At 38.1% G+C, this 20,344-nt stretch overlaps 2 protein-coding genes across 9 annotated transcripts in view; one reads left to right on the top strand and one right to left on the bottom strand.

Moving 5' to 3' along the window:
* Positions 1–236, bottom strand: part of RPAP2 (RNA polymerase II associated protein 2) — a 36,266-nt gene extending 36,030 nt beyond the window's left edge. For all 4 annotated transcript variants that reach the window (XR_014695390.1, XR_014695391.1, XM_084527274.1 and 1 more), the window contains exon 1: positions 126–236. Coding sequence is in view for 2 of the 4 variants with exons in the window: in XM_084527274.1 (XP_084383400.1) it covers positions 126–183 (58 nt within the window). In the remaining 2 variants the exon portion in view is untranslated. The remainder of the gene's footprint in view (positions 1–125) is intronic.
* Positions 225–20,344, top strand: part of GLMN (glomulin, FKBP associated protein) — a 24,027-nt gene continuing 3,907 nt past the window's right edge. The window contains exons 1-18 of one of the 5 annotated variants that reach the window (XM_084527268.1): positions 225–361; positions 530–651; positions 1,888–1,959; positions 2,432–2,557; positions 3,632–3,751; positions 4,591–4,699; positions 5,279–5,525; positions 5,999–6,098; positions 6,782–6,859; positions 8,320–8,507; positions 8,977–9,030; positions 9,942–9,972; positions 10,348–10,437; positions 10,904–10,945; positions 11,034–11,107; positions 11,422–11,506; positions 13,288–13,397; positions 14,577–14,640. In XM_084527268.1, coding sequence (XP_084383394.1) covers positions 1,894–1,959; positions 2,432–2,557; positions 3,632–3,751; positions 4,591–4,699; positions 5,279–5,525; positions 5,999–6,098; positions 6,782–6,859; positions 8,320–8,507; positions 8,977–9,030; positions 9,942–9,972; positions 10,348–10,437; positions 10,904–10,945; positions 11,034–11,107; positions 11,422–11,506; positions 13,288–13,397; positions 14,577–14,640 — 1,584 coding nt within the window. In that variant the 5' untranslated portion in view covers positions 225–361; positions 530–651; positions 1,888–1,893. The remainder of the gene's footprint in view (positions 362–529; positions 652–1,887; positions 1,960–2,431; positions 2,558–3,631; positions 3,752–4,590; positions 4,700–5,278; positions 5,526–5,998; positions 6,099–6,781; positions 6,860–8,319; positions 8,508–8,976; positions 9,031–9,941; positions 9,973–10,347; positions 10,438–10,903; positions 10,946–11,033; positions 11,108–11,421; positions 11,507–13,287; positions 13,398–14,576; positions 14,641–20,344) is intronic. The other 4 variants (XM_084527271.1, XM_084527270.1, XM_084527272.1 and 1 more) reach the window with 4 other exon arrangements.

Below are 20,344 nucleotides of genomic sequence, written 5' to 3'. Positions count from 1 at the left end.
GCAGCGCCGGCCGCCCCGCCGCTCCGCATCCCCCAACAGCGAGTTGGGCGAGCCGCTGCGCTGGCCTGAGGGCGCAAGGGAGAGTCCGCAGCGCGGGGCGGGGGGGAGCGGCTTTCGGAGCTTACCTGCGCGCCGCCGGCCGGGCTTCCCCTTGGCGCTGCCTTGCGGCCTCCTGGCCGCCATCGCGGTGGGGGTGGTGGCTGCCGGCTCCCTCCCCCTGACCTCTCACCGGAGGCGGAGCCGGCTCGGTGTGGCCCGGCCCGGCGGGAGGCGGTGGAGCGGCGGCGGCTGAGGGGAGCGCGGGGCCGGCCGCGGGCTGAGGCGCTGCGGGGGGAGCCTGGCTCCGCCGGCGGGGCGAGGGGTGAGGAAGCGGAGGCGGGGGCTTTGGTCCCGCCGCGTGCGAGGGGCTCGTTAGCAGCCCTGGGGGGCGGCCTGCGTGTGGTACCTGCCCGGGGAGGGGGCTGGGGGTGCGTTTGGTAGGGGAGGGAGCTTCCCGAGGGTTAAAAGCGGATTTTTTTTTGCTGTTTAGATGCTGTACGCTTGCCGCGGGAACCAGTGAAAAGATATAATTAGAAATAGGATTAAGTATTAGGCCCTGAGACCGTCTGTGAGGTTAACTGGCAAATCCCTGCCAGGGCATATTTCAAGTCTGTAAGTACACTGTAAAATTTCTGAGGGCTGAAAACCCCAAAATACGAGCGTTCAAAAGTACATTTAAATTGTTTTGGGTGTCTTAGTGACATCCTCCAAAAATAAGTGGTACAATATGCGTTAATAAAGTATATGATAATCACAAAATCAGAAAGATCAGGTTCAAAACATTGCTAGATTGCAGGTTAACGTGTTAAATTGCAAGTTAAAGTGCAAGTTAGTGTTAAATTAGGCAGTTGAGAATAGAAAATTATGTGATCTTTGAGTAATAAAATTTGCAAATGTGCTTTTTAAGCTGCTGTGAGTTGACTGCTTTTTATAAATGTCCAAATAGCTTAGTTACCTAGATGCTGTGTTAGGTAGCTGAGGTCAAACTTAGGAGGAAAGATTGAGGATGTTACATTGAAATATCTGTGTAAATATGAATCTTGGGTGCTTGGATGAATAGTTCGCCAATTATAGAAGTGCAGAGGTAATTGACAGACACAGCGATTATATAACCAGGTTTAGGCACTTGGAATTACTCAAAACTATAAAGATTACGACCGCTGCTCTGATACATCATGCAATAATTGAGCTGGATTTTATGTGTTACTCATGGTAACTTTACTGAAATGTTTACTTAGTTTTCAGCAAGGAAGTTTCTAATTGCATCTAGAGGTAAAAGGACCCTGAACAACCAACCTAGACAATAGGAGGAAAGAATTGATATTGCATATGTAGTCTTGATTGGACTAAAACACTGTTAACACAAACTGGCACAGTGGCTGGATCAGCTGTGCGTGTCCTGGGCATCAGGTTAGAGTGTTCTAGTCAGAGCTGAGCAGATAGCTTATCCGGTGAAGATATGCATAGAAAATGTAGTGTATTTTGGAAGTCCAGGGTTGGTGTGCAATGACCCCAGGCTGTATTAGTTGCAATTTTCATTGTCTGTGTCATAGCTATGGCCTCCTGACTTCCTAAGATGATGCTGATGGCACTTGGAAATTGCTTCTCTGTACATAGAATGCAGGTTATTTTCTATGAAATCCAGCAAATATGGGGAGTAGAATAATACAGTATACACTTCTTAAAAATATATTTTTGCCTTTCTTAAAATCATGTAATCTTCATAAGATCTATTAATATAGATTGTTCTCATTTCGCTACTGGGCATTGTTTTTGATAATGTGATTATTTTTCAGTCTCTATGTTTACTTCATGTGTTTTAATACTGCGCTCCTTAATTTATAATAGTTTTCAATGCCAGAAGAACAAAGTCAAACTACAATGGCAGTTGATGAACTTCAAGCCATAATACAAAGATGTGTAAGTACTTTTCTCTTCATAAACCTGACAAATGTAAGCAGTTCAAGTTTTTCTTTATGACTGCAAAACACGAGACATTCATTAGCAGATTTACTCATTGGGCAGCTAGGTTCAGTCTCCATGTTTCATTGACTTCTGCGTGGTGCTTATCCCAAGTTCTGCCTCCCAGAGAAAGAAGTGTTCTTATTTCTCTCAACGGTACCTGTCTGAGGGAAAAAATCACCAGCAGACTGCTATAGAAAATACATCTTTTATATATTGTGCTGTAGTTTAGAGTTAGAAAACGCTACTGAAATACTGCTTTGTCTTCTGTGGTAGCTCTTGGTAACTCCTTTTAATATGTAAAGGATGTTAGTAAGAAATGATAAGTTACAGTGACAGTACATCTAATTTTGAAATTAAAACTTGGATTTACCTATTTTTCATTTGATTTTTATAAATATGGAGTTAAGCATGTATATTTTCTTTCTAGCAAATTCTGGAAGAATCTGATTTCAGAGGAGAAGATTTTAATCTGTTTCAGGTAGCAGGTCAGAAATGTTTAGAAGATGGATATGCTGCTCAGTTATTAGAAGTAATTCAAAATGAGAAAAACAAGGTGAGTTGAAGTTTGCACTATATATTAGTTTAATCACACTTATAGATAAAACTATTAAAAAGGGAAAGCTACTTTCATTGTGGAGCATTTGAACAGTTAATCAGTTGCTGTCCGTTAAGTGCACATTCTTGTGCAACTTCAGGTAGTTTACAGAAGTCAAGTCACGGTAATTTAAGAAAACCATTGATAACTACTTTCTAGTGAGTTAAGGAAATAGAAAAGAGATGCCGAAAACATAACTGCGAGAAAATGCCCTTGGCCCTCTGTTGCAGGACAGAATTTCAGATGAGGCACTGAATGGCATTTTCTTCATGGCAGCCTGCATGGTGCTGCTTTAGCTTTGTGGCCAAGACAGGGTTGATAACACACTGGTGTCACAGCTGTTACTGAGCAGCGCATGCACAGCATCAAGGCCTTTTCTACTTTTCACTCTGCCCCCTTGGCAAACAGACTGGGAGGTTGCAAGAGATTGGAAGGGGACGCAGCTGGGACAGCTGACCCTATTTGATCAAAGGTATTATCTGGTATTCCATACCAGGTAATATCATGCTCCTCAGTGAAAAGGGGGGGGCAGTCTTCCCAAGGTAGCTGTTGCTCAGAGACTGGTTGGGCATTGGTGATGGAATTTTTGCCCAGTGTTACTGGGGGTCCCCATCTAGTCACGAATTCTGTGAGTTTGCGGTAACAATTGGAAATCCTGATCCCCTCACTTTAAACGTATTTTTTCTAAACTTTCTTTCTCTGCTTTGCTTAATCCAACAAAACCCCTCTACCTAGTCCTGTTTGACATTTATTGCCATGTAAATTCTTGGAACTATATACGTGTTAGAAATAATACATTAAAGAAAGCTAGACAAAATATGAATCTATAATGATAGATATGGGGAGAGAATACGATGTATGTCAAGTACAAAACTTCATAGTAATAGATGTTACGTTTCCAATGACATTATTATGGTATTGGTTGCAACCAGGACATTGATCTGTTGTCTTTTTTTGACCTTCATATATACAATTTTTCTGTGTTTAGAAGATGTCAGGTTTTTGTTTATTGTCTGAAAATCTGTTTTGTAGGTTATCATCAAGAATATGGGTTGGAATCTCATTTCTCCTCTTGTTAGGTGCATTTTAGCATATAAACAGGAAGATGATAAGCAAGAACACTGCCTGAAGATACTAGATCAGTTGGTACAGGTATGGCTTTGAAATACATAGTTATAATAAAATAATTGTAGGGAAGGGAAAGGGAGATGTCCTTTTCTACTTCTGATTTACAAAAAAAAAACGGGGCATGAATACTTCTGTGTTCTTTTGCCCCTTCCGCATAACTTTTAAGCTCACAGGCCAGTTTTACCTGAAGTAGACAAAGGATTAGCATTCTCAGAAGTATTCAACCTTTTAACAAATTTGGAGAATTTATTAATTAGACAAAGCATAGAGACAGAGAATTACTCAGGAAAAAGTAGCTAGGCCCCATCTGATACAAAGTTTTTAATGGCCAGCTTCTGCAGTCAGTGTAGCCACAGCAGTGCTGCCTCTTGTCTTCAGTAGTTGCAGTATGACAGTGAGTATCTGCTGATTCTGGGGGAGTAACAGGGAAATAACATTTATTCTATAGGAAATCAGTTCCCTTTCATTCACCACTTAGAGAACAACTTGCAAATTGAGTGGAATTCACACTGAAGTTTTTCTTTTCTCTCTGCTCCGAAGGAATTTCTTGTTATGGTACTGTGAGGTGTTTATAGAACGTAGAAATCAAGTTATGTGCCATTAGATTTGCTATGTTTTAGCTTACATGAAAGTGTACTTGCAGATACGTGTTACAGAAGACATTAACTTTAGGGAAGTACTTATTGTTTCATATTTATTTCCTTAAAGATTATTTTGGATGTTATGATCTGCTTTCTTAATGTTCAGGAACTTCTGAATTGCAGTTTGTTTGTGGTGTGTGTGTGTTTTTGTTTGTTTGTTTGTTTGTTTTAACATTTTATGACCATAGTGGTTAAAACATGTATGTTGTTCCTCTCTTGCAGCTGTGCAATCCAAAGGAACTTTTTCTTGGTTTACTTGAACAGATAGAGCAGACGTCGGGAGAGCAAGTGTGCCCAACTGTCATGCTACTACTTCAGCCTTTGCAGACAGGTAACATTCACTTGCTCATGTGGTTTCTGAAGAAAAAAAAATCTTATTTATCAAATTAGTTTAACCTTTGCTAGAATAGTTTCAGAATATTGCTGTCCTGATAGTCTTTACAGTTTTTTTTATATTCTGGAAAATATAAATGGGTAATTTTTCAGTAATTAACTTTTAAAACATACATTTCCATATTTTTATGGTATAAAACTTATATTTGTAATTGAAGCAATTGAAATGTTTGAGATGAAAGACACATTCTTCTGATTTGCATAAAAAGATGAAAAGCGTTGGTTTTGGATACCAACTAAATAGTTAACATGTCTGTGCTACAGAGAAAGGAAGAATGTGTGGAAATGTGGGACTGCTTTATTACGTCATTCTCAGCTATATGGTCATGTTAACTACAGTGTGTTAGACTAGCTGGTGATATTGTTTAGTCTTGCTGTACTTAGTCATATGAGTTCAGGTATTAGTCTCTTTCCTCCCCTGAAACGAAAGGCTTTGTTATGCAGTCACATTGTTTTTCTTCACACTTTCTTCCTGCAAGTAATAACTTAATGTATCAAAATGTTCTCTTTGTTTCAGTGCTTTTGAAACTTCAGAACAAAAAGGCCTACTCGGTGGGCTTATCTTTGGCTATGATTATGAATCAGCTTACTCCTTTGCCTGTGCCTTATACAAAACAACAAATACAGGAAGATAAACTTGGTCTCTGCCGATGTTGTAATGCAGTGGTGGACTTTGCTAAACCTTTTGTGAATGAAGTTGTTAAAAACATGGAAAAGTCATCAGAATACAATAACATGGAGCTGAAAGAAGAATTATTAAAGTTGTGAGCACTTTTTGTCAACTTATTGTATTCTATAAAGTAACAAGATGAACAGTAGGCATTTATTGCATAGGCAATAAATCATCTTATTAGTGTTTTTATAGTGCTGTCAGCATATAAACCAATGCTGTATTTCAAAAATGGAAAAAAAGTCCTTTACGTTTTTATGAAGTGAGAGAAGAAAGGCAAAAATTTTTTAGTACAAGGAAATGGTAAAGAAATGTTAGGCTCTGTGATACAGAGCTAATTTGGTGGTCTGTGTTTCTACTCAAAGGTATAACTGAGGATAATCATATTTTAGAGGCTAATTCTAAGGAATGCTTCTCTGAGAAACATTCTTATTTTCATTCTTGGAATATTGGGAATAGCAGCAGCTAATATGAGTGTAGACTTTGCTTTTGGTCATTAATGACATTAGTATAGTCTCTATTTGTGACCTTATTGGTGATTTTATGTTTCACCCCTTCTTATTTCAGCTGTATGAAAAGCCTGAAATACCCATTATTGACCGCTCAGCTCGAACAGCTTGAAGGCATTGAAGAACATCCCTTCAGGCATTTTGCAACTGAAATTATAGTAAGTGTAGTCAAAATGAATTACAGTGTTTGCAAAAGCAGTGTTATGGTTCAGGATTCTCAAGAATTAGTTGTGGAGCTCATTTTGCTTCTGGTACTGGTGTGTGATGGCTTACCAGGTCCTGTAAGATAATGCAGGTAGATAAAGGTTTGGAATAGTTAAAGGTATTAGAAATTATAAATCTTGCAGACACAGTTTTGCTCCTTGATAAGCCAATTTGGACTGTTTGATAAGCCAATTTGTCTGAATCAGCAGTTGCTACTTTGTTGTAACTGATTCTTTTTCTTGGTGATGTATTGTTTTTAATTTTTTGAAATATCTAAAGGATTGTTTATGTTGCAGTATTAGATGAAAGTAAAAATCCAAGTATTAATCCAAGTTTTGCACACAGAGAAATCTCTAATGTGCCTAAGGTGCAGTGCCAGCTGCCTGTTAAGAAATGTAAGTTGATTCTTGACTGCTGCTGATGCTATAGCTGGAAATTCAGTGTGAACATGCCCACTCCATGCTACCAATGCTGTTATTCTGGTTTTGAATGTTTTGCCTAGCATCTCTGTTTTATTAGAGCAAGATTACGTTGTTTCAATAGCTATGGATACACTTGTTTCTCATCTTAACTCTATTATTTCATGGAATTGTTACTAAGTTTGAGCTTTGGAATTTTTTCTACCTTGTTTGGTTAGACCAGGAAAACTCACAAGTCAAATACAGAAGAGAAAAAGTTGAAGAACGCATGGAGGGAAATGGAAGTTTTACAAAAGGTAGAATAAGAGCTGACTGAGGAACTGAGGAAATCCAACTACCTGAGGAAGAAGGCTGAAACTATGTGAACTATGAACCAGGGAGTTAGAAAAGAGGCAGCTTTTTATACGGGGAGGAACTAGTCCTGGAAAAGTGGAGAGACTGGGTCAGGTTGTCATTTTGTGGGGAGGGAATGGCATGAGAAGGTGTGGTAGATCTCTAAAGACTGGGAGCCAACTGGGATGAGGAAAGCATGTATAAATACATGTATGTGTTTGCATGCACACGAAGAAAGTTGGGAAGTTGTCATGTGATACAATTGTTTCTTCTCCAATTTGTTTTTAAAAATAAAAATTTAAGCACACAAAATTTTATTAAGATTGTAAAGTGAAGCACACTAAGCAGTTAGCAAAACTTCTGGTTGTTTTCCACCATAACTGGGTTTTCTATTGTGATCACATCAACTTTTTTCCACAGCAAGTCTCGATCACCATAGGATAGAACTGCTATGCGGATCAGTCAGGGTTGTGCAATGCAAGAGAATCTGTCTGTGAGATCTTTGCTTCTTTTATTGCAGAACTTTTAAGATGTGCAGTGATGGAGGCAGGGATTACCAGAAGATCATCTAATGGTTAATATAGTTGAAGTCTACTCTGAAAAACGATCTTTTGTCCCTGCCTCTCCTGTTGGGCACAGTCTGAAACCATGTTTATTACACTAATTATGAATTACCTTTTCTTCATTTTCTCAAGAAATTCACTTCTGATGTTTGTGGAATTGGGTAATGAGAGCTGCAGCTAAGGTCAGTAATGACATACTTTGACTATGTGACATTTTGTATAATCCTAATTCTCCAAAATGTCAGATCCTGGATGTTTGGTATGGATAACCCTGGAAGAATGAGTTAACCCTGATCTCTCTGCCTCTTCATAATCCATACAATAAGAATTACAAAAATGTGTGGAAAAAAGCACTTAATATTTGTGAAGTACTCAGGTGTCATTGTGTAGTGAATTGCTGGAAAGAAAGGCCATACAAAATGATTCTAACTTTAAAACAGGGCTTGCCTTTAGTAGGTAAACATTGCATTGCATATGACCAGTGATCAAAAAGCAATACTAAGTGAATGTTCAGTGAAAAACACATGGGTCCTGTGGCATAACGTGATCATGAAGCTATTATTCATAGCTTTTGTGGATAAGGGAGCCAAATTGGGTTTTGCAGGGTGACTTTAATTTTGTCTTTTGCTAACTTTTGAGTGCTTGACTTTGCTATCTTAGTAACATTCTTCTGACAGTGGTTATTTTTCCTGGAAGGCATTTTTGTGTATGTATGTGTCATAAATATTCACAATATATGTCTAGTAACTTATACATATACTACATAAGAGATTTTACTGCAAATACAGCTTACACTTTTGAAAGTATTTGGTATGCAGTTTTCTAAAGGCAACTGAATGAAATCTAACTTTCTTTTTTAGGACATTTTGCAGGATATAAGGGAATTGATGCCACTAGTATTTTTACGTCATAAAGGCAGAAGATCATACTGGGAGAATCAGGAGTTTGAGGACATAGAGCGAAAGAATTCTGCAGATTCTTTGGCATGTCTGTCATATCTGATGTTTGTTCAGCATTTCGGTATCAATTGCTTTCCAATGGTATTTAGGTAAGAGCTATTCTTAGTGAGGACTTACTGTAAGTTTGTACTTTGAAGTTTGTTTCTGAGCAGAAGAAAACATTTTATTTTGAATAGCTTTAATGAAAGCTGTGGATTTCCCTAGTATTTATTTTTTTGCTAACATTTATCATTTATGTAGCTTAAGAACGTACTTCAGTCTTTCAGATTACTTTATTACTGCTTAATTGTAGATGAGCTGACCTTTTAAAGAAACCAATAGGATTTGTCTCATTCTGAAAATGAACATATATGAAAACTTCAATTATTTATAGGCAGATGTCAACTGCAAATTATGAACAGAAATTTGACTTACTGCTGTATGTCTATTTCAAAATTATAAATTTTGTAAAGATAATTTTGTAGATTTTTCAAAAGAGACTAAATCAGTCAAATACATTAACTGTAACAATGTATGTATCTTTATGCAGTTTAATATAAACCTAACTTTCTCTTCTAGTCCATCATACCTTCTGCAGTGCAATATGACACATATTGAAGTGCTGCTGAATAGGTAGGTTATGTGATATTTGGATTTCTAGATAATGTGTGTCAGGTGTTTTCCTATGGTTTATTTCTGATCTTTTATTGTAATTCATATAAATGAAAACCAAATAAATTCAGAGAGGTTTTTAAGTCTCAAGGTTAAAATGGCAAGCTCCATGATAAGATAGTCTTCTCAGAGTTATAAAAAGTTGCCTAAAACATTCATTTATTGTTTTGAGAAACTTTATTCTGAAAATGCAACATTAAGGCCATTTATACCCATGAAGAATATTTAGAATGTATATTTATTTGTAACTGTAACAGTTTACTACTAACAGAGACTATGATGATAGTACTTACTTGAATGTATTCCGGTATGATACTCAATCTAATTAGAAGTTATGCTTTCTAGAGGAAACCAGACTTTCTGCATATTGTGTTTATTTTGTCTTCCGTAAGAAGCAGCGTTGACCAAACAATTTCTAGCATTGCTGTAGAAGGGAAGTTTCTCATTATCACTGGTTATCATTTTGTGGTAAAATTTAAATGAAATTTCTTGTCCTCTTCCAAGGCCAAGAAAAATCTTAGGATTTGTCATATTTTTCTTTGGCTTGCAGGATTATGCATATGAAATCATCTGTGAAGTTTCATTTTTTAATTGATTAATACCTGTGGGATATGAGCTACTGCCTTTGAGTATTTACAGATATTGAGAGGGGGAAAAAGTTGACCCTAAAGAGAAGTGTCCAGTTTGCTACTTTTTATCAGTCAATATATTCTGAAAATCTTTGAGAGATGTTATGAAGGTATCATATTTGGAAAGCAGAATGAAAATTTTTGAGGGCCAAGTTTCTTTTTGACATCTGTTCTACAATTTCATCTGAAACATCATCAGCATCTCTTTAACTTACAACAATTTTAATGTCTTTTTCTTTCTAGAACAGAAGAATCTATGTTATCTAAAGGACTTGTAAGTTTATTTTTCGTTTAATCAAATTTTCATTATTAGAATGCTTACTCTTTCTGATTTGAGAAACAGTAAAACTTCCATTTCCCTTTCTTAGAAAGGTATACAAATAATAGTTCAGATAATATTTTCTTCAGTCTTACAAACATTTAAATTTATTGAACATTACACACATTCATATACCTTTAAGTTACCATTACAACTTAAATTTGTAGCTCCTAGGAGCTTTGGATATGCAAAAGAGGATTTATGGTAAAGGCAGTTGTAGCCATTAAATGTGAAACATGTACATATACAGGACATTAATTTATAAGGTGTTGGTAGTTGTTTTTTGTTTGTTTGCCTCTTTTTTTTTTTTTTTTTCTTTCTCACTCACAGGACCTGTTTGAGAGCTGTTTATTGAGGATGGAAGATAATAGCCTTAGCCATCAGTGTTTAGAATTCAGAGATTTTATTAACGTGCCTCAGGTAATAAGAAGCAATGTACAGAAGTCTCTGTAGTTGATTATAAATAATACCTACCAGTTTTCTACATGTTCAAGAGCGAATATACTACTGAACTTGAATACAGTTGTGTTGTCAAATTGAAACCTGTAGTGTCATGCTATACAGAATTGTTTGTCTTCTGTGTGCAGCAGTATGAAGTTACTGTGACAACTAAAATACACTAAGTGTGTGTACAGGCCACCGAGGCAGCTAGGCACTGATCCTAGCTGAAAGAGAGCACTTGCTAATTTTTGCTTCTTCCTTGGAAGTGCGTTGCTTGATCGCATTCTTATTTGGACACAGTTGTTAGTGGGCTGAGGTTTTTTTGGTTGTTTTTGGTTGTTTGTTTGTTAATACCTTGAACAGATTTTATTCAGTGTGAGGTAGTCTAATAATCTGCATGTAATTACAATTCATGTTGTTTTTTTTTTTTTTTGTCCAACTGCAGGATTTGGTGAAAGTTATGACCCTTTGTCCCATAGAGCACCTGGTATGTAACAGAACACACAGAATGAATTATGTGATTTTTTTTTTTAAAATTAGAAAATTATCAGATAACTTTTTATTATTATTTTTAGAGAAAGAAGAGTTTAAATATGTTGCAGTTGTTCATAGACAAATTTGATGCAGAAGGAAAGTACACGTTATTCAGGTATGCATTCAAATGAGTGTAGATTGCATAATATAAGCCTTGTTGCAACTTAATTGCTTAGAAACTCAGTCAGAAATCATTTTTATCTATCTGGTAAGCCACACTATGTTCACTATGTTAAATTGTGGATAAATAATGAATTTCAGTTGCCTTTCACAAAATCATCTGTCTTATGTAACCCAGTGTATAACGGTTGGATATTTTCTTTTTCTGAGGTAGAAGTCCCACTTAGTTAATAAGGCCATAATATCATCCAAGTCTTGAGCTAACTATAGGCAGCTTTTAAATGATAATATCTTTATTTTTGTTTGAAGGTGTTTACTGAAGACAAGCAACCACGCTGGTGTACAGGGATACATTATTCAAAAAATAAAAGATCAGATTCACTTATCATTAATGGTAAGCCTATTGCCTTTAAAAAAAAAAAAAACAACAAATTGTCATCTCAAATGTTGAGCAAATACATGTAACTTAACATTTGAGTGATGAATTTAAAACAAAAACAGAAACAAACAACTATACATTGAAAAGAAACATAAGATTGGGAAATAATTAAAGCCAAATCAGTATTTTTTTTTCTGTGTATGTATTTTTACATTATAATTTTACATATGTGCAGTTTTAATTACACAATTTACAGTATTTTACAGGTTATTACCACCTTCTCTGTGCTTGAAAAGCATATTCCTTAAGGGGGAGCTGCTTGGTATTTTTTTTTATTCTCGCATTTTCTGAATATAATTCAAATACTACAGTCTAGACTATAGATTTTTCTCTTGGGTTTTATTATGACAGTCAGCATTATATTATGAGTGCTTCACAAATGTTATACTCATCAGAAAGGGTTGAGCCAGATCAAATCCATTTAAATCTCATATTTTATGATAATTTATACCAGGAAATTGGAAAACTTAATAAATAAATGATTATCCCTTTTTTTCCTTGTTTTTTTTTTTCTTTTCCTGTCTTCTCCCCTTTTTACTTCTTAAGGCCTTTTTCAAAGCAGATTTCATCTGAAAGGTCTTCATTTTGTCAAATAGGACAACATAGTAAACTTGCACATATTTCATGCTAGCGTTTATGAAATGTAACACAATTATAATATAAGGGCAGGACTGTGTTAGAGAACAGGGAATTACTATTTATCAGATCATAGTCTGTCCTGTATATGGAATCAGCAGGGGGTGAAGAAATTAATACTATGAAAATTCTCCCAAAAGAAGCTTGCACTAAAATTGAATAGGTAAAATACATTCTGAATTTTTTTTACTGCTGAATTTGTTGACTGTGCAGCTTCAGAATTCTGTCAATACAGAACTGCTGTGTAGAACAAACTGTCTAAAAGTCTAATAATTTTAAAATTTTATCATACGGATTTGAATATTCTATATTTGTTGCAAATAATTCTGCTATAGACATCATGAAATAAGTGGATAACATTTTTTACTGCCTAGGTAGTCTTTATCTTTTTAGGTTTCTCATCTGATCTAACTTAACGCTGACAGGTACCCTTCTTGTCTCATCTAACATCAGTATACAGATAGAGAAGATTATGAAAAGACTAATTTATATACTTTGATCACATGTAGTAATTAGCAAATATTTCCTCTGGCATTTGATTTGTGTATTTATTAGCTTTCTGTTTTCCCCAAATTATTCTTGTTAATCATAAAATATCCTGAGTTGGAAGGGACCCACAAGGATCATTGAGTCCAGCTCCTGGCTCCACAGAGGGCCACCCAAGAAACATATTTCTGAGGGTGAAGTCCAAATACTTTTTGAACTCCGCCAGGCTTGATGCTTTCCTGGGGAGCCCGTTGTAGTGTCCAACTACCTTCTCAGTGAAGAACCTTACCCTAACACCCAGCCTGACCCTCCCCTGTCCCAGCTCCATGCCATTTGCTCGGGACCTGTTGCTGAGAGCAGAGCTCCCCAGAAAGCAGAGCTTAGCGCCTGCCTCTCTTCTCCCCTTGTGAAGAAGCTGCAGGCTGCCACAAGACCTCCCCTCAGCTTCCTCTGCTGTGAGCTGACGAAACTGAGTGACCTCAGCTGCTCCTCATATGTCTTCCATTTTAGACCCTTTGCCATTATATTGTTTATGTTAAATTATTTAAGATTTAATTATCTTTATTTAAGGTTTAAATTTTGTACTCAGATAAACTTTCTCTATCATTTTTCAGAAGGCACATGACAATGTCTGGTTTACAGGACATCACCTGATCTCCCTTCTAGATTTAGTGCTTTTCCTTCCTGAAGGCGCTGAGACAGATCTTCTCCAAAACTCAGATAGGTGAGTTGTAGTTACAATTAGAGGCTTTTCTCTTTTTTGGTTTGTTTGCTTGTTTGTTTTTGTTTGTTTTTAATTGCTTAAAAAAAAGTCAGACTACCTTACTACATAATTAATGAAGTGACAACATTAATGTATTTTAGATTTATTTTGAAACAGAGGTGCAAATGATCATTTATCATTTCAACTAACTGTGCATAGAAGAATGTTACAGTGCTCCTATATGTGTTAACAATAAGTGAATTCTTCCTGCATTCCTCAAAAATATAAGACCTTATGTCAGACTACAGAACTAATTGGTAAAGCATTATTCCTTCAGGAATGCATAGTTTGTCATTTTTCTGTGGAAACAGAAGAATAACTTCAGCAATTGGCAGAACAGAAGAAATGTGGTGTGTTGCCTTACTTGATACAGGGGTATAAAAATTATCTGATGTAACTTAAAGCACGCAGCCTTGTCAAGGTTCTTGCACAGATTTCTGCTGAGAGCCCTGTATGTCATGAGTTTCTGCTCAGATACAGAGGTATCTCAACAATACTTGCATTAAATAATATAAAAATAATTGGAAATGCCTCTGAAAATCTCCTGTACAGGACAAGTTGGTTCCTATGTGATGAATAAAAATTGAGCTTGTAAATCCGCAGGATGATGGTGTCCAGATGGACACAACTGCTTAAAAACCCAGATGTAAAATCCGTACTTGGAGACAGTGCTACTGTTTATCTGGAAAAAAACAATAATTTTTTTTTTTTTGCTAAAAGAAAAAAAAAAGAGTAAAACAAAAGCAAAATACACATTTAAAAAGCATACAAAAGTAAAAAATCAATACAGTAAAAAAGAAAACTGCTAGACTAGTTTCAAATCAGCTGTGGATCTCAGCGGTGATATATATTAGAAATTCTGTAATATAGTTCTCTCTTTTCAGAAAACTCTTTTCCTCGCAATCACTGACCTTGTCTAATCTATTGCTGGTTTTAATCTTACTTGTAAAGTGTCAGCTTCTGTTGTAACAGGGAAGTGCACACTGGTGCTCTCGATTAAGCTATATTACTCAACAGAGAAGCGGTTTCATGTTGTACAAAGGGATATTTTTAGGATGCCTGGCTAATGGCCAATTTAAGTTATCAGCCCTGTAATAAATGTCTGCACTTTAAATGATCAGTAGTGTTTCTCATTCACAGGATTATGGCATCACTAAATCTGCTGAGATACTTAGTCATTAAGGATTGTGAAAGTGACAATCAAGTAAGTAGTAACTGATTTGAAACTGATTGATTTCTGATTAGCAGAGGACTGAGAGTTTCCTCAAGTCAAAAACATGTTTTTTGCATTTTTCTCCCAAATGCTCAGCAATCCAGAAGTGATATTTTACTTGGCTGTATTTAGAAATGTACAATGTATTATTTTATCCCGATGAAATATGGTTGCATTCATATTTAACTGTTATAGAATCATAGAATCATAGAATATCCTGAGTTGGAAGGGACCCTTAAGGATCATCAAGTCCAACTCTTGACACCGCACAGGTCTACCCAAAAGTTCAGACCATGTGCCTAAGTGCACAGTCCAATCTCTTCTTAAATTCAGACAGGCTCAGTGCAGTGACCACTTCCCTGGGGAGCCTGTTCCAGTGTGCAACCACCCTCTCTGTGAAGAACCCCCTCCTGACGTCCAGCCTAAATTTCCCCTGCCTCAGCTTAACCCCGTTCCCACGGGTCCTGTCACTAGTGTTAATGGAGAAAAGGTCTCCTGCCTCTCGACACCCCCTTACGAGGAAGTTGTAGACTGTGATGAGGTCTCCCCTCAGCCTCCTTTTCTCCAGGCTGAACAGGCCCAGTGACCTCAGCCGTTCTTCGTACGTCTTCCCCTCAAGGCCTTTCACCATCTTCGTAGCCCTCCTCTGGACACTCTCCAACAGTTTCATGTCCTTTTTATACTGTGGTGCCCAGAACTGCACACAGTACTCGAGGTGAGGCCGCACCAGCGCAGAGTAGAGCGGGACAATCACCTCCCTTGACCTACTAGCGATGCCGTGCTTGGTGCACCCCAGGACACGGTTGGCCCTCCTGGCTGCCAGGGCACACTGCTGGCTCATATTCAACTTGCTGTCTACCACAACTCCCAGATCCCTCTCTGTGGGGCTGCTCTCCAGCGTCTCATCGCCCAGTCTGTACATGCAGCCAGGGTTTCCCCGTCCCAGGTGCAGGACCCGGCACTTGCTCTTATTGAACTTCATGCGGTTGGTGATCGCCCAGCTCTCCAACCTGTCCAGATCCCTCTGCAAGGCCTTTACGCCCTCATTCGAGTCCACAACTCCTCCAAGTTTGGTGTCATCAGCAAACTTGCTCAAAATACCCTCTATTCCTACATCCAGATCGTTTATAAAAATATTGAAAAGTACCGGCCCTAAAATGGAGCCTTGAGGGACCCCACTGGTGACCGCCCGCCAGCCTGACACAGCCCCATTTACCATAACCCTTTGGGCCCTGCCCGTTAGCCAATTGCTCACCCATCGTATGATGTTTTTATTTAGCTGTATGGTGGACATTTTGTCCAGTAGGATCCTATGGGAAACCGTGTCAAAAGCCTTGCTGAAGTCCAAAAAAATCACATCAGCTGGTTTCCCTTGGTCCACCATACGGGTGATCTTATCATAAAAGGAAATCAGGTTAGTTAGGCAGGACCTACCCTTCACAAACCCATGCTGGCTGGGACCAATGACTGCTTTGTCCCCCAGGTGCGCCTCAATAAGTTCGAGAACCAACTTCTCCATGATTTTACCAGGCACTGACGTGAGACTGACAGGCCTGTAATTGCTAGGGTCTTGTTTCTGACCCTTCTTGAAAATCGGCACAACATTTGCCAGCTTCCAGTCTACCGGGACCTCTCCAAATTCCCAGGATCGTTGAAAAATAATTGAAAGAGGTTCCGCGATGACGTCCGCCAGCTCTTTCAGCACCCGGGGATGAATCCCATCTGGACCCATGGACTTGTAGGGATCCAGGTGGAGTAGCAAATCCCACACACGTTCAGGGTCAGTTGGGAGTTTGTCATCCCCACCGTCCCGGTCCTCCAGCTCAGGGCACCCTGGGTCCCGAAGCCCATCATCGGCATTGAAGACAGAGGCAAAGAAGGCGTTAAGCGTCTCTGCTTTGCCTATGTCATCGTCTGTGAGGAGACCTTCCCTATCGAGGAGCGGCCCTATGTATTCTTTAGTTCTCCTTTTTCCATTTACATATCTAAAAAAACCCTTTTTATTTTCTCTCACAGACACAGCCAGCTTCAACTCTAGCTGTGCTTTGGCCACACGAACTTTCTCCCTACAAACACGAACAGCATCCCTGTATTCTTTCCATGACGCCTGGCCCTCCTTCCAGTAGCGAAACACTCTCTGTTTCCGCCTAATCTCCATTAGAATGTTCCTGGTCAGCCACGCCGGCCTCCTGCCCCGCCTGCCTGACTTGCGATATTTAGGAATTGCCTGATCTTGTGCTTCTAGGAGGCATCGCTTAAAGAGTGACCAGCACTGGTGGACATCGAGGCCTTCAAGAGCAGTTTCCCAGGGGACCTTGCTGACTAGTTCCCTGAGCAGCCTGAAGTCCGCTTTCCCCATATCTAGGGATGAGGTTTTGGTGGCACTTTTCCTTCTGTCACCATAAATTTTGAACTCAACCACTTCATGGTCGCTATGACCGAGGCGGCCACCAATCACCACATCTCCCACCAGACCCTCTCTGTTTTCTAGCAACAGGTCTAGGAGGGCACCTTTCCTAGTTGGCTCCGTTAGCACCTGCACCAAGAAGTTATCATCTAGGTGCTTCATGAACCTCCTGGACTTGCTCGTGTCAGCCGTGTGGCACTCCCAGTTAACGTCTGGCAAGTTGAAGTCCCCCATAAGGACAAGGGGAGTTAATCTCGAGGCCTCTCTTAGTTCTGTAAAGAATAATTTATCGGCGCTATCGTCCTGGCCAGGCGGTCTGTAATAGACTCCCACAACAACATCCCCTTTATTCGTTCGTCCCTTGATCCTTACCCAGAGGCTCTCAACTTTGCCATTGCCGACCTGAAGTTCCACACAGTCCAGCCCCTGCTTCACATACATCGCCACCCCACCACCTCGCCTACCCTGCCTGTCCCTCCTGAAGAGCCTGTAACCATCTATCGCAACACCCCAGTCACAGGACTCATCCCACCAGGTTTCGCTTATGCCGATGATGTCGTAGTTGCGGGACTGGGCCAGGACTTCTAGCTCATCTATTTTATTCCTCATACTGCGTGCGTTTGTGTAAAAGCATTTCAAGTGCGTCTCCTTACACTCAGCACCTTGTGGATCTGACCGAAGGACCTCACTGGCACACAGCCCCTCTGTTACCATAAACAAGCTAATTCTTTTACTCTGCCTAATGAGATCTGGTCACTGTCTAGTATGTCACCATAAAATAACGTCCCTATCAAGGATTCCCATAAGAAAAAAAAAAAATTAGTCTTGATTATTTATTCACTGATAAGCCTCCAAGTGAATATCTTAATGGATTTCTTTACTAGCCTTTGCAATTCAAAAGATCCCATTTATTCATCTTTAGGTAAAATTTGTTTTCTGTGCGACATGCTTAAAGTTATTAGCATTAAGATTTCTCAGAAAATATTTAATTATCTTATTTAAATAGTTTTTAACTGTGCAAATATGTATTCTGTATTTACATATTAACAGCTTCTCTGGGTATTAACATAGAAAAACGTTTTGTCTGTGAGATCCATCTTCTGAAGTAATGAAAGGAATTGATAGGCCTGTCCAGGTTTCTGTTCCATTGCTTTATCAGATATAGCCTGTTTTATGCAAAGGCAACTTGCCAGGCTAAACTGCCCACCGATGCAGTTTACCTATGTATTTATTATACCTATATCTTTTTACCTTCATTTCTCCTGTGTGTGGATGTTTGAATGTAGATATTTTAGGAATACTCTGTATATACTTCACAGTATATTTTAAATGAAACTGCCCTTATGTATTTTATCCATATAATGTTATGCTGCCTCACTTTTAACTGGGATTTTATTGCTTTGTAATACCTACATCTTTCTTCTCTGTTTTGTTTAGCTCTTTTCTGTCTGAAGCAGTCAGTTATATCTGTTAGTAAATCAGTGCTAACTGTTTGTTATTCAAGTGCTGTTTGGCTTTTCAAGGTAGTATATTAGGATGGATCTGTGTCTTTTTTGTGTGTGTAGTCACTCCTGTTCATCTGCAGATGAGGCACGTGTGTTTCTGGGTAGTCAGAAATTTTAATTTTCACAGCTGGGTTGATATTCAGACTTCATATTCCTGCAGATGATTTATAAATGCTCTGACTTTCATTGTGTCACTACAGCATTGAAGAGCCAGTGGAATTATGTGTGGTTTAGTTTTCTGATTACATTCTGTTACCAAATGACTACTTACTCTAATAATAATTGCAACTTCTCTTGACTCCTTTCAAATCATTATGTTCCAATGTTCCTCTAACTTATGCAATTCAGTAGCTTTTTATCTGCTATATCTTGCAGTATATCACCTATCTCCTTAGTACTAAATGTTTTCATTTTGCATTAAAATACTTCTTAAAATTAGTGACAGTGTAAAGATAAATTACTTTTCAGTTTTAAAGTACAGTAAAGCCTTTCCTGACATCAATAAGCAGTATCATAGCCAGACAAATATTCCAACCAGCAGATATGTATACTAAGATATTTTGTTGTTTATCACCCAGTTCCTCTACTTTCTTTATGGTTTGGAGTAATTGACTTTGGCATCTCTTTTTCTGCTTTTAAAATACAGAAAAAATTCTGATCCACTTTTAGAGCACTTGTGGGTTCTATGAATACCAGCTTCTTAAGTGCCTAATGATGTTATTTAAATAGAATGATAATATCATGATTGGTAGTGGTTACTAAAACAGTTTTAAAAATGAACAGTAAAAATAGCTTTCGATTGGTGCATTTCTGATTTATTATTTTATTAGTTAGCATTGATAGACTGTAGACTCAGATTTATGGTGTAATTTCAATTTAAGTACAAATTATGGCCTACTCTATTTCATGTAAATGCATAGCTTTGTAAGAAAAAAACGTTCCTCTTTTATTTTTATTAAAAATCTATATATAATAGCACACAATTGCTGTAACATTTATGTCTATTGTCTGTCATAAGGAATATCCTTATAGTTTGAGGAGAAAAAAACTTCACCGCTTCTGAAGTTTTCCCTAAAATAAATCTAAGTGCTGCCACTTCTTCTTGACTTCCACCCCCCTCTCCCTTCATACAGCACAAGTGGGATGCAAAGAAAATGCTTCCTTTCATGTCAGTTTGGATGTTTTGATTGCTGCGTAACAAGCACTTTCACTAATCAAGTATAAAAATGAGATTTTTCTGAATAGTTATTTTTTCATTTCAGCACCATTCATGTGGAAGTTATTACTGGTCTTCTTATTTGATTAGTTAACTTTGTGTCACTTAGCATTCAAATTTGGTGAATTATCCCCTGTAATCAACAATTCTTGATTTAACATCAAGAATTCTTATTTTTTTTTTTCATCTTTACCCTGCCCTTTGATGATACTGCCTGAGGAAAGGAGTCATATAAATAGCTCCTGTATCTAAAGACACAAAGACTGCTTTATGTTTTTGTTTTTGTTTTTTTTTTTTTTTTCTACAGAAGTTTTGTAACTACAAGCTTAGAAGGTGCCAAAACAGTGTAGTTTTCCTCTCATGGCATATAACTTTGAACAGCCTTGCTTTTGAGCATCTTTTTGTCACATCTCTTGCTTCATGAATACCATTTATATACTCCTTTCACCCATCCCAAACTGGGGAGGAGGTTTGTGTGTCATTTCGGCTACAGTGCCTAAGGGCATAAATGAATACAGAGCATAACGATATAGTATTTATTTTTTGTGTGATTCACTAGGGATTTTA

This window comes from Aythya ferina, assembly GCF_964211825.1.
Source record: "Aythya ferina genome assembly, chromosome: 8".
NCBI classification, from domain to species: domain Eukaryota; kingdom Metazoa; phylum Chordata; class Aves; order Anseriformes; family Anatidae; genus Aythya; species Aythya ferina.
This window is presented reverse-complemented; position numbering and strand designations above follow the sequence as displayed.